The 13,840-nt window shown below is 37.1% G+C and overlaps 1 protein-coding gene across 1 annotated transcript in view; it reads left to right on the top strand.

The window, feature by feature from the left end:
• The window catches only part of ube2o (ubiquitin-conjugating enzyme E2O), a 68,432-nt gene that overhangs the window by 46,689 nt on the left and 7,903 nt on the right, over window positions 1-13,840 (top strand). Inside the window, exons 8-15 of the mRNA XM_052600703.1 lie at window positions 2,212-2,362; window positions 3,920-4,016; window positions 4,215-4,557; window positions 7,382-7,536; window positions 7,734-7,846; window positions 7,926-8,048; window positions 10,499-10,588; window positions 10,694-10,964. Coding sequence (XP_052456663.1) covers window positions 2,212-2,362; window positions 3,920-4,016; window positions 4,215-4,557; window positions 7,382-7,536; window positions 7,734-7,846; window positions 7,926-8,048; window positions 10,499-10,588; window positions 10,694-10,964 — 1,343 coding nt within the window. The remainder of the gene's footprint in view (window positions 1-2,211; window positions 2,363-3,919; window positions 4,017-4,214; window positions 4,558-7,381; window positions 7,537-7,733; window positions 7,847-7,925; window positions 8,049-10,498; window positions 10,589-10,693; window positions 10,965-13,840) is intronic.

The raw sequence follows: 13,840 nt of genomic DNA, 5'->3' as shown, positions 1-13,840 counted from the left end.
ACAAACAAAAAAAACCTTTATTAGTTATGTTAAGAGACGCTGATCCATGATTGCAAACTATTCTGTGCATATTCATGTTTTTGTTCAGTTCCGAGTTATGCTTGTGAATCCTCTCATTATAACAAAACTTTGTAAGACTGTGATAAACTAAGAGGGGTTGGAATTTTTTTGAGTTATTGTATAGGGAACGCTTTTTGTGTATAAAAATGGGCCTGTATAAAACTTATGTTTGGGCAGATTTCATTATCAGTAGCTCATATTTAGGCGATAACATGGAGTTTTATATGGCACTAGGAATGTAATGAGCTGGATATTTGTTCATTTCCTTCGTGAAAATCTCTATGCACAGTAGAGCTGCACGATATTGGGAAAAAATGACATTGCGATATTTTATTTTTCTGCGATATATATTGCGATATGAAATCTAATCAAATTTTTTCTTACAAACAAAAATGGGGTGAGCACACTTACATTCTTATTTGGAATGATTTAAATCTCTGGTTTCAACAGCTCTGATAAATAATAATCATGATACAAGGCTGGCTAATGTTAAAGGGGGGGTGAAATGCTATTTCATGCATACTGAGTTTTTTACACTGTTAAAGGGTTGGATTCCCATGCTAAACATTGACAAAGTTTCAAAAATTAAGTTGTAAGTTTGAAGGAGTATTTCTTATCCAAAAATACTCCTTCCGGTTTGTCACAAGTTTCGGAAAGTTTTTTCCGAGTATGGCTCTGTGTGACGTTAGATGGAGCGGAATTTCCTTATATGGGTCCTAAGGGCACTTCTGCCGGAAGAGCGCACGCTCTTGTATAGCAGAGCACTGAGAGGCTGAGCACAGACATTCACTGATCAGAGCGAGAGCATCGTGAAATGTCACAAAAGAAGTGTATTTTTGGTTGCCAGGGCAAGACAACCCTGCACAGACTACCAAAAAAAAAAAAAACAGCATTAAGGGACCAGTGGATGGAGTTTATTTTTACATAGCATCAACGGAGTTGTGCAAGTGTTTGTGTTTGTTCCCTGCATTTCGAAGATGCTTGTTTTACAAACAAGGCCCAGTTTGACGACGGATTTGCGTATATTATTATACAGCTTCCATGTGATGTTGTCATCAAACTGCACTGTCCACATGTACAGCTTAAAAAAAAAAAAAAAAAAAGACGACAAAGTGGAACTTAGTCATTTTCCAAAACCGCTAAGCAAATATATACAGCTTCAGTACATACCACATAGAGACGTTGTTGCTGATGCTGCTCTTGTTAAATTTCAGCCTCTGGATCTGATTCTGGATCATAAATATACGCTGAATCTGACTGTTAGTCATGGTTTGTTTTGGTTGGTTTTGTCCTCACGTAAAGTCACAGCTTCCAAACGCTCTCAATGCAAAAGCCTACTGGCGCTCGTGATTCTTTAGCTCCGCCCACACATCACGCCTCCAGCCGGTCGTGTTTTTTTGGGAAAAATCAGTACAGACTATCTTTCTCTTATGAATATAATAAAACTAAAGACTTTTTGGAGTTATGAAGGATGCAGTACTACTCTATAGGTACTCAAGATTAACAGGATATTGAGTGAAAACGAGCATTTCACCCCCCCCCCCCCTATAACTTTATTGACATGGGGTGAGGGGGGTGGGTGTTATGGAGGTTGTCAACTAACCAGCAGAAACATAAATTGGCACCTGTGGTTATGCTACTAGTGTTTGCTGTGGTATCAAAGAAGTACTTAAAGTTTTCTTTAAATAATAAGTGTTCTTTGAATAATAAAGAACTGTTTTGCTCATCTGGAAAATTATCCGATTCGTGACTTAAAATCCTTAATATGATCCGTACTGTGAGTTATGTGATCTGTTTCACCCCTGCTCTCTTGAATTATTATTTTGAAGAAAAATACAATCATGGAAGTTTTTTGTCTGCTGAAGAAATTCAGCTAATGTTTTTTTTATTTGAGCTAATTAAATTCATTTTGAGCTAACAAAATATGAAGAATGCCTGCCTGAAGGGCTACCAGGGAATTTTAAACATTTTCAAGCCCTGAATTGACAACTCTTTTTGTAGCACACCTCAATACTCAAGTGCACAGGAAACTTTAAAATGCTATAAAGTATGATTTACTTAAGCAACAACTTGTCTGAGTGCTGTGTATTAGATGGTTTCTCTAGATTCACTCATTCACATTCACTCATTTTCTCTTTGATTTATGTTCAGGGTGAAGCGACTAGGCTACTTCGATCATACTCAAAGGCAGCTTGGAGAGAGAGCCTTGTATGTGTTTCCTGCCAAGAGTGAAACTACACGGATCACCTGTGAGGGGCCAGAGGGGGCATCTGCTCATCCTGAGGACCCTGTTGTTAGAAAGGTATAGTTGATTTGGCCATATCTGTTTTTTTTTTTTTTTTTTTTTTTTTTTTTTTAAACATTCTTTGTTGTAAGTAGACATATATATATGTATAGTTTACGGGGTTCATATGATGCTGCTAAAAAGACAATTATTTTGTGTATTTGGTGTAATGCAATGTGTTTATGCGGTTTAAGGTTCTAAAAACACATTATTTTCCATATAATGTACATCATTGTTTCTCCTCTATGCCCTTTTATAAAACGTGTTGAATTTACAGTGCTCATCTTTCTGAAAAAGCGAGGTGTGCTCTGATTGGCCAGCTATCCAGTGCATTGTGATGCCTGCAAATGCCTCAAGTGTGTGACAGAAATATTACGTGCCTTAACATACCATATCCCAGGCCAGCAGCACAAGACTAGCTGTTCTGCTCGTGCACATCCCTTCATTGGTTCTCTTTTAGCAGTTCAGTCAATGTACTGTTCGGAGTAACTGAAGAACTCAGGATATTGGTTTATTTCACGTTAGAGGGGGAGTGTAAGGCAGGTTATTTTATAAACCAAATAACTAAGGAATTTGTGGATTAGTGCGTACTGGAGATGTGAACCATTTCAAATGATTCAATTAGATTTGGTGAACTGGTTCGACCGATTCACTAAGATCCGGATAAATAGAAAGATTCACTCGTGATCCAGACATCAGTCGAGACCAAACCAATAAAACCCATTACAAACGAGGCGTTTGTTGCATCCAGTGGGGACACAATTACTGCTTCTTTTTAAGCACTGTGTTGTGCTGCACTGCGTATCATGCTGTTTAAAAATAAAACCATGTCTGCATTTGTGATCTGAGAAAGAACACGCCTACTCTACTGCTCAAATCTCACATATGAATAATCATTGGCAAATTATTCAATATAAAATATGTACTTACAGGCTTTGAGTGAGAAGCACCAGACTTTCCTTGCATAGTTTGAACTGCCCTACTTTATAGAAACCGCTTTTGTGCCACAGACACTTTGCAACATCATCCTCCATAAAATGCACACATCTGAATATTTGGGTTGGACTTTTCTGGAACGGTGTTGAAATTCAACTCAAATTATTTCTAGTCTTTTCCTCTTTTGGAAGACCAAAAAACTTAGTTTTGCTTCCACAAGGAAACACACAGCGACTCCACAACATGGCGCTGGCGGCCACAGTGAGAATAAAAGATACACCTTCTTTCTTTGTGTGTACATTTGGGCAGCGTTATGCAAAACTTCGCACTTAGTGACGTAAAGATGTGGGGGCATGTTAGAACGAGGCGTTTTATGGGGGCGTGGACGAGCCTTAACTTTTATAAAGAATATCTTTTTTGATTTGATACTTTAGTCTTTGCAACTTTACAGATCTTTTTTATGCACCAAGAGCTTGTAACACTCCAATGAGAAAGGAATAATTTAAATCATGTCATATGACCCCTTTAATCAGTTAATTGAAATTCGACTAACCTGGTGTTAGTCAAAACTAACTACTTTTCTAAATGGAAAGAAATTGTTTTTCTTGCTTTTGATCATTATTATTTGTTCATTTTCAGTTAAAAAGAATGTTTAAAAAGGAAGTGGGAAAGAAAATTACAGAAAATGCAGACACCCAAAGTAACAATTCAACAGAGAAAATGGATGGCGCTGAAGGTACTGCACTTGTCATTGTTGTGTTGACCACAAACTGAGCTGAATTGTCAATAGTGTGCATGGTTCACATAACTTTTGTTTCACTGTGCTGTTTGAATAGGTATCTAATTATGCAACTTTTTGGATATTTTGGTCTCTGTTTACCATTTTAAATGCTAAGAAATTGTCACATTTTTTGAACCATGTCTTATTCTCTAGGTGAAAAGAGATCAGTGCAGGAACAGGACTGTCCTGATGATAATTCTGTTCCATGCTACCCCAACAATGGCCCTGTTCCATACCAGGATGCCCTAGAGGAGGGAAAAGAGCCACTGGATGTTCTTCAGGGACAGTGGGCCCATTTAGGGGAACAAGAGTCAGATGAGGAGCCAGGGGATGATACAGATGATACAAGTTCTGTCACTTCCTCTGCCAGCTCAACAGCCTCACTCCAGAGTGGTCCAACCCGAAAAAAGAGCATCCCCCTCTCTATACGTAACCTAAAGAGAAAGCACAAGAAGAAGAGAACTAAGTTTTCACGCGAGTTTAAACCAGGAGACAGGTGAAAGAATCCACAATGATTAATTGATTTCTGAGTTCAAAATTAAAATCTAAACCAGCTGTGTTGTGTATATAGTCCAATACCTGCAGAATTGCCCATGATATTATATAATATTCCTGGTAGAATGACCTGCCCAACTCAATCTGAGTAGCTGAGTAGTCCTTAGCAGTGCTTTAAGTGGCCCAAAAGAGGTGCTGGTACTCTATTATACTCTATTATTTTTTTTGATGATTCCCCTTATCCCCTGAGGTAACAACAACTCTATTGAAGGGGTTTTATATACAGCAGTCAACAGACGACCTTATAAAAAATAATAAATCCTTTTATTAGTTTGTGGACTTGCTTGAGCTAGAGCTACTGAACATAAATAAAATGTGCAAAAGGATTTAGAAAAAATACCTTTACAAAGAGCTACTGCGTTACTTCATTGTATTTTTACCGTGCCCAGCGTGCGCGTTTCACACACCCTCTTCGGCCACGTTGAGTTGTTGACACTGACAGTGGCAAAAGCGACACACGTGCTTTTCACTTGTAAAACTCATAGGTGTATGGGTAATGTAGTCTCTGCTCTCGGTGGAACGAATTAGGAAGAGTGCATAGTGAAGGGCGCTCTGAAAAGCGGCAGCGCAGGCAAAGGATTAAAACCTCTATTAAAACAGATGTCTAAATAAGCGTAACAGTATGCTAAAAGCATGTTCTGGGTGCACAGAGAAGTTGCGGTACACTCAAGAGCTATATTTGGAAGTGGCGGCACTGAGTACCAGTGCGTACCGGCCCACTTAAAGCACTGGTCCTTAGCCATCTTCAAGAATCAGCTTAAAACAAATTTCTTCATTCTTTATTTGACCCTCTAACTAGCACTGTCAATTATATTCAAAAAAAAAAAAAACTTGACCCTTTTAAACTTGCACTCTAGTGTGTGTTTTTTCTCGATGCCCATATTAACAAATTACACTAGGAGTGTGAGACAAACTTTAAAAATAGCCCATTCTGAACTCTGCCATGTGCAAATAAAGACAAGGAAAAAATTTGCTGAATGCAGACAAATTAAAGCAACAAGCACTATATAAGGGTTCAAGGTATGTCATTTACAATTTAATTTTAAATATCACCCCCTCCCAAAAACATGTTGTATATTATTGTCATTAAGAAAATATTTATGGGATGCACTGACATCTCGTAAATATTTTCTTGCAGATATGTAATATGCTTGCGCTGGTAGCTGTGTGGAAAATCCTTCTATTACCCACGGCACAAAAATGGTCTACTACATGTGACAAATAACATAATGTGTTATTTTTAACAATATTTTAATTTTGAAATAAAATGAAATAAAATGTAATTGCATGAGGTACCATTATATTAATCACATACTTATAGTATTTACAGCATATAAATGGTAGAGTTCTGCTTACTTCGTCATAAGTCTCTCTCTCAGTAAATGGGACACAGATTTTAGTAGTAAAATCTCTATATTGAATAATATGTCAAATAATGTTCTTAGTCTTTTCTTCCTGTGGGGAAGCATTCCAGCCAGAAATAGTTTATCTCTCTGCAGTGCACCTCACGTTGGGACATCAGCGGGAGTAAACAGTTCTCGCACACACAATAAAAAAAGGGGAGAGGAGACATTTTCCACTAGTTAATCGATCGTGGATGGTTTCATTATTTTGGGTAGATAAAAATAAAAGCAAAACTTTTTCTCCATATATATACTCCATATAATCTGCTGCACAAGAAGAGACTTTGCAAGTGTGAACACCCAACACAACATATATATATATACCATATTTTCCAGACTATAAGTCACACTTTTTTTGATAGTTTGACTGGTCCTGTGACTTATAGTCAAGTGCGACTTATCAAAATTAATTTGACATGATAAGAGAAATGAACCAAGAGAACACATTCCGTCTACAGCCGCGAGAGGGAGCTATATGCTGCTCATTGCTCCTGTAGCCTACACTGAAAACATAGAGCGCCCTCTCGCGGCTGTAGACGGTAATGGTTTCTCTTGGTTCTTGGTTCTAAATAAATGCGACTTATAGTCCAGTGCGACTTCTGTTTTTTTCCTCATCATGACGTGTTTTGGACTGATGCGACTTATACTCAGGTGCAACTTATAGTCCGAAAAATACGGTATATATCGGTCCAGTTTTGCACTATGTACGACTTCTAAGAACCATGACTTTTTAATGAATTAGTCAAATTGAGTCATAGGCAAGCTGTCTTTAAGTCATTCTCTAAACTGCAGGCCATTACTTTTGGTAATAAATTCACTAATAAATGTACAGTAATAATATGCAGTTAAGCATGATTAATCAAAGCATTAAGTTGGATTGCAACCAAAATTCTTAAAATTAGAATCTCACAAAAATTGTTACGATTCCCAGCCTGTATTGAGCATGTTGTTTTGCTGTTGATGCAATTAACATTTCGATGTGCATGAAGTGAGACTAGGGACAATATAATGAAACCTTGCTAAGCTCTATGTGGAATCACCTGTCTGTCATAGTATGGAGAATGACTCAGTAGATGTGTGATGTTATATCTCATTGTCCTTTTGAAAATGTTCTTGATGTGAATTTTTAGTATCTATTTCATTTTCTTTCCAGCTCACTGGAATATTAAGGAAATACCACAAATGACAGTTCCTTTTTTAATAGTAGTAATAAAGACATCATATACCTGTTAATTGTTAAAGGCCATAAAAATTAAATGATCAGATATTATAAGACCCATCTAAAGAATATTTCACATTATATTTCTGTCAAATGAAATAAGATTAAATAGACTCTTAAATGGTGTGTCTGTTTGTGCATAGGGTGGCAGTTGAGGTTGTCTCCACTGTAACCTCTGCAGATGTAATGTGGAAGGATGGTAGATTAGAGACAGGCATCCGCTCCAATGACCTGATCCCTATCCAGCACCTGGACAACCATGAGTTCTGCCCTGGAGACTACGTTGTAGACAAACGACGTAGGTTCTCTTTTTTTAACACAATTGTGCAATTTTCAATATGGGTTTTGATTTGCATGTTTCATGCTCTTATTTAGTGGAGCAGTCCTTATTTGGTTGTTTACAGTTGACTTGGCAATTATATCTTTTAGTCACAGCAAGTGATTAGATCTAGCTTTTTACTCACTTGAAATAAACTTTGATTGTTGTTCCTGCAGCCCAGGCATTTCAGGATCCAGGCATCTATGGAGTGATTCAGTCAGGTGACCATAAGGCCAGAACCTGTGTAGTCAAGTGGGTAAAACTTAATGCTGCAGGCGACAATGTTGAGGTATTTTAGTTTTTAGTATTAAGAGGTGTTTGGGATTTTCTGTTATCATATTATTTAACAAATAATCTTGTAAATGTAGGTGATTGGGGAAGAGGAGGACGTTAGTGTTTATGACATTGCAGATCATCCAGATTTCCATTTCCACACAACGGATATTGTCATAAGGATTGGCAACTCTGACACAGAAGACTGTGAAAATGAGGTACAAAACTAGTTTTGCATTTAAAGGTATAGTTCACCCAAAAATGAAAATTAGCCCATAGATTACTCGCCTTGAAGTCATGCTGGTTATATATGACTTTCTTCTGTCATACAAATCCAGTCCGAGTTATTAAAAAAATTGTCTTTGATCTTTCAAGCTGTTTGATGCAACTCAGCGATTGTTGCAGCAAAGTTTAATAGAAAATGCATCCATTAAAATAAGTGTCTCACATGAGGATAACATTGAAAGCAGACATATTTATATATATATATATATTAAAAAAAAAACACACACACAAGACAGGGTAAGCGTGGCATGTCTGGGATGGCTGGGAATGAGTGTGGATTTGGTGACCCTGGGCTCCGAAGCACCTCACCTTGATAACCCCTTGCAACTACACCCTGGCGGGGGTCTATCATATGCCATGGCCACGAGGGATGTCAGAGGCAGCTTTACAATACCTTATCATTAATATTTGTATCAATATTATTATTATTATTATTATTATTGCAACTACTACTATTAGCATTACTTTCAATGGCTGTGTCAATATTATTATTATTATTTTTATTATTATTATTACTACTACTACTATTTTATTTGTCCTTTTCCTGATCCTTTAACGTCCCCCTCATTCTGGAAGAAATATTTGTTAATATTTGTTCATCATTACTACGACTGATAATACTATTATTACCATTTGTCTATTCTTATTAATTGGATTTATCATCATCATCATCATCATTATTATTATTATTATTATTATTATTGTTATGATTAGTACTATTGCTATTCTTATGTGTGTATATATGTATGTGTGTATATAAATCTTATACAGCCCCCTTTATTCATATATTTCTACTCCCTCACCCAGTTACACTAACACACACACACACACACACACACACACACACACATATCGTACTGATATGTATGTTATGTTGGTCTCTGAATTTGTTTTCTGCATTTTGTAAATATTGTAAGTTTGTTTGCATAATAAAAAAAAAAAATAAGTGTCTCACATGGCTCTGGGGAGTGAACAAAAGCCTTCTGCAGCGAATTGACATGTTTTTGTAAGAAAAAATTCAATATTCAAAACATAATCACTTTAATCTAGCTTGTGCTCACTGTTGTAAAGCGCAAGCCGTTCCGGGGGAATGATGTATGAGGTCAGCGTTGCGCATGCACTGGTGAATCTTGTGAAAACCAATGTTTGTTAACAGGAGCAAAGAAAGCAAAGTTTCCTTACTTTACCAAAGGAAAACCATTTTCTTCTTGGCTTATATCAAAATCCTCTGACATTGTTCTTTACAAATACTCGTTTTGTACTTCTAATTATTGATCATTGTTTTGTTTTGATCTCTCTGCTGAGCGGCACATGCACAAAGCTGACATCATACGTCATTCCCCTGGAACTGCTTCGTTTACAACTGTGAGCGCAAGCTAGATTAAAGTGATTATTATGTTTTGATTATGGATATTTTTCCTACAAAAAGGCACCGATTCGCTACAGGTGGCCTTTGTTTACCCCCAAGAGGCATGTGAGACACTTTTTTTTTTAATTTTTATGGATGAGCTTTTTATTAAACTTCTCATGGACTGATGGAGTGCAACACCCACTGAGTTGCATCCAACAACTTGAAAGATCAAAATAAATTAACTCCAACCGAATTAGTCTAAAAGAAGAAATTCATATACACCTGACATGCACCTCTCCAAAGATCTAACAGCAAGTCCATTCTACGAGGACAGCTATTGTGTGATTGGTCTGCTAGAATCCCTCCCTTCGTATGTGCTTGAGTTTTGTGTGATTATGTGGACTTTAATATATTTTAATGTTACACCTTCTTTTGTAAATTTAGGGATGCACAATAAATATCGGCTGATATTTAATGTGCATCTTGTCAGTAAAACCCGTCCTGTAATCAGTGGTAAATCTCTACATGTGTGTGATTTCACGTGGAGCTGCATTTACTACACAGAACGGTTGTTAACTGACAAGCTGCGGCAAACATGTCAGTGTGTAGTAAATGCTGCTCCATGTGAAATCACGCACATGTAGAGATTTACCGCTGATTACAGAACCGGTACGTGGTACTCCAGGTTACATCAGCAACATGCCCGTGGATACTGCAGACTAGCGGTTTGCATGTGTACTGCACGTTGACGCAGACAATGATGCAGTAGTTCAAATGAAAACTGACGCATAGCCTACAACGTAGGTCAGACACAAAAAATCAGCATTTAATTTTAATTTTTGGCTAAACTAACCCTTTAAGAGAGCATTTCCTGACTTAGTAACAAGTAAAATGTTTTTTATGCGGACAGTATGTCTTGGTGTCTCTAAAGGTAGTTAGATAGTTCTATAGTTAGATTGTTATTTGCAATTTTTGTGTTCTTTGGTTTTCATTCTCCTTTTGATCTAATACCTTGCCTCAACTGTGTTGTAGAGATCTGTTGGGCAAGTGTGCAGGGTGGATCTGAGCAGTAAAGTGGAGGTTGTGTGGGCTGATAATTCTAAGACAATTGTCCTGCCACAGGTATGCACCAGTTTACTCAAACTGATGTAATGATCTTGCTACTGTAAAAGCACACATCCACCTATAGACCCTTGAACTAACACTTATTTATTCTTTCTCTCTCAGCACTTGTATAATGTCGAGTCTGAGATTGAAGAAACATATTATGACTCTGCTGAGGGCAGCAGTAGTGGTGCCTCATCTGAAGAATGGGAAGATGAGAGTGATAGCTGGGAGACAGATAATGGACAAGTGGAAGAGGAACCAGGTGCTGGGGAAACCATCTCAGACTCCTTCCCCATTACAGGTGCCACTGCTGATGGTAAAACCCATGGTGTGCATGCCTCCACGACAACAGACTCACCAGGAGCTCTCCCCACTCCTGAACTTCCTGGAGGTATTGAATTCTCTTACAGTTATATTGCAGAATTAAGTATTAGATAAAATGTTCTCTTTGGTGCATTGACATTTAAATACATCACATTCACATTACAAAAGAAACAAAAGGGATAGATGACAAACGTCCAGAAGTGGCCATCAATAAATACCTCACAGAGCATTTATGCATTTTACACGTTTTCGTGTGGTCTTATAAAGTCTTAAATTTAGTTGTATCAAATTTAAAGCCTTAAAGAGTTTTAAATTGTATTAGAAAGTCTTAATTATGATATCAAGAGGTCTTAAATTTGGGTATGGAAAGACTAGAATTGCAATATGGCTATGATTTCATGAAATAAACATGAGTGTTGCACATTCAAAGTCAGGTGCTACACTGCTTTGTGTTCTCCATTACCAGGAAAACTGTGATATTTCTACCAAACGCTCCACCTGCTAGCAAAGAATAAATGAGCATTTTCAATAAAACATTTGTTTTGTTCAGAGTTCAGACCAATGCAAAAATTCGATGTGAACTAATGGATCAATAAGAAGACAATACATTACGTTATAAAAAAATTTACAGTATAGGGGTGTGTGATATGTATGGTCTGCAGTAATATCTTAATTTGCTGTTTTGATAATGTGCGAATTGATATTGTCGAATATATTACGAAAAGCAAACAAAACACCTTTACAGAGTGCGCATGCATTAGGTGATGAAGTCTAGAAGGTTAAACTTGTGTATCTGCACATTTAGAGTGCGTTCTTTCACAGCTTTAAGCAGTCTATTAAAATGCAGGCAGAGTGCCGTTTTATCTCCAAAAGTCAGCATGATTACAAATGTGATGTAGATTTTATACATTTAAATAAACAAGTTAATATAGACTTTTAGACACCATATATAGACATTTTAGACACCATATTTCCTGTTTTGTTTCTGATTTCTCCAACAAAAATCATTCCAAACACAGCCACAGCACTTCTCTGAGCAACATGACTAAATGTTCTTGAATGGATCAAACATTTAAATGATTCGGTTCAATCACAATGACTCATTTAACAGGGACTTGCTGCCACCTACTGGTGATTTCACATGTAAGGTACCTTTCCATTTTTAAAATGATTTAAAACATCAGTTTTCAATGTTTTATGTCTAAATATCAAAACATTATTTATGCATTTGTTATTGCTGGTTAAGTATTCCATGTCCCTCAGAGCTGCATTACACAGTGTGTAAATACATCTAAATTCCACTTCTAATGCAGCTTCTGTGTTTCCTCTGCATTTCAAAGATGAATTTTGTTGATACTGATTTAATTTGCTCGGTAACAGCCCAAATACATAAATTTTACTCAAAAGATGGTGCACACTTCTAGAAAAAAATGGCTTAACCTGTTAGCCTGGACCAGAACACCTCAACTCACACGTGTCAATGTTTACGAATAGATTAAATGAAACGGGACAAATTTAAACCTGACAAACTATATATCATTATAAAGATCTAAGCCTCTTCTAAGATCGCTGTATTTCAATGGAAAGCTTATAAAGACTGTATTTGCTACATTTGTGTAAGCAGTACACATTACAATGCTGTAAATACCAGATTTGTCGTAATAACACAAACACATGTGTTATAAACACATCCAAAGCTGTAAGTCACGGTTTAGTTAGGAAGGTAAGGGTACACTGAACGACATCTCATGGAGCACGTTTAGTCAGATAAAGCAATAACGTTGTAATATGGATCATAATTCCTTTGTTTACATTTCAGTTCTTCAGCGACAGAACTGTTTGTGTCCGTTATGAAATAACTCAGTCAGAATCTGCATCTTGGTAGTAAAAAAAGGCATGGTTTTGCAGCGTACAGTGTCACAGACAGAATGAGATGATCCACGAAGAAAATAGAAGAAAATAGGAAAAAAGTTTATTTGAATTTTGGTGCTCTCTCCTGACGCGCTCAGACACACCTGTCAGCTGATGGATGTGGAACTTATAGCGATCGCCTTTCTTTATTTGTTTGATTTTTCAACAGTTTTCATATGTGTGTGAGTGTGTGTTATGTTGAATGTGAATGTATCTGCATGATTACCATTAGGGGTGTCCATGGTTAACCGGTTAACCGATTAACCGTTAAAAATTGTGTAACCGAGTGAAACATTTTGCTCGGTTAAGTGACGTCAATGGCGTGCATTGAATTTAGTTGTAATACATTTTTGCACCACCAGAGACCGCCAGAGCGCTCCCAGACATTTGTAATGTCCACAAGAAGAAGTCATTTTTCTAATATGAAGCGGGCTAATACGAGTGACGGGGCAAAATGCAAGTATTGCAAAACAGTGCTTAGATATACTTCAAGTACAACCTCGTTGTTGTAATCTCAACAGCCAACACCCGGGCATCATTAGGCCGGTCAGGACACACTGGATGCGTGGCGTGTCTATTTTTAATTCGGTTCCCATGTTAACAGGTTAGAGCTTGCCGACTGCCTGCGTGAGACGCGCGGCTCGACGCGTGCATGCTAGAAATAGAACCGACGCCTTGTTGGAAGCGTTTCCAGGCAAAGTATAATAGGAAAATATGTTTATATGTCATTTTGTACAAAAATACATATTAATTCATGACATTTTGATATTTGAAAGTCTATAGGTTGACATAAATTCAGATATAAATGTAATTTAAATAAATAAATAAATAATTATCGATTTTCAAATATTGTACGTGTCAAACATAGTCATAGTCATAGCCTTAGCGAGGCGGCCGCGGAGTCTGCTTGTTACCTTTTGCCTTATACATTTTAGGCTTATTCTCAAATTCAGATTGTGTTAATGGGCGGCATTATTAGGCAGTTTTAATAGGACAATTTGAACGGAGAGATAAAATTTTGGCCAATGTCCG

This window comes from Carassius gibelio, chromosome A6, assembly GCF_023724105.1.
Source record: "Carassius gibelio isolate Cgi1373 ecotype wild population from Czech Republic chromosome A6, carGib1.2-hapl.c, whole genome shotgun sequence".
Classification (NCBI taxonomy): Eukaryota; Metazoa; Chordata; class Actinopteri; order Cypriniformes; family Cyprinidae; genus Carassius; species Carassius gibelio.
The sequence above is the reverse complement of the archived record's forward strand: the minus strand, read 5'-3'. Positions and strand labels throughout refer to the sequence as shown.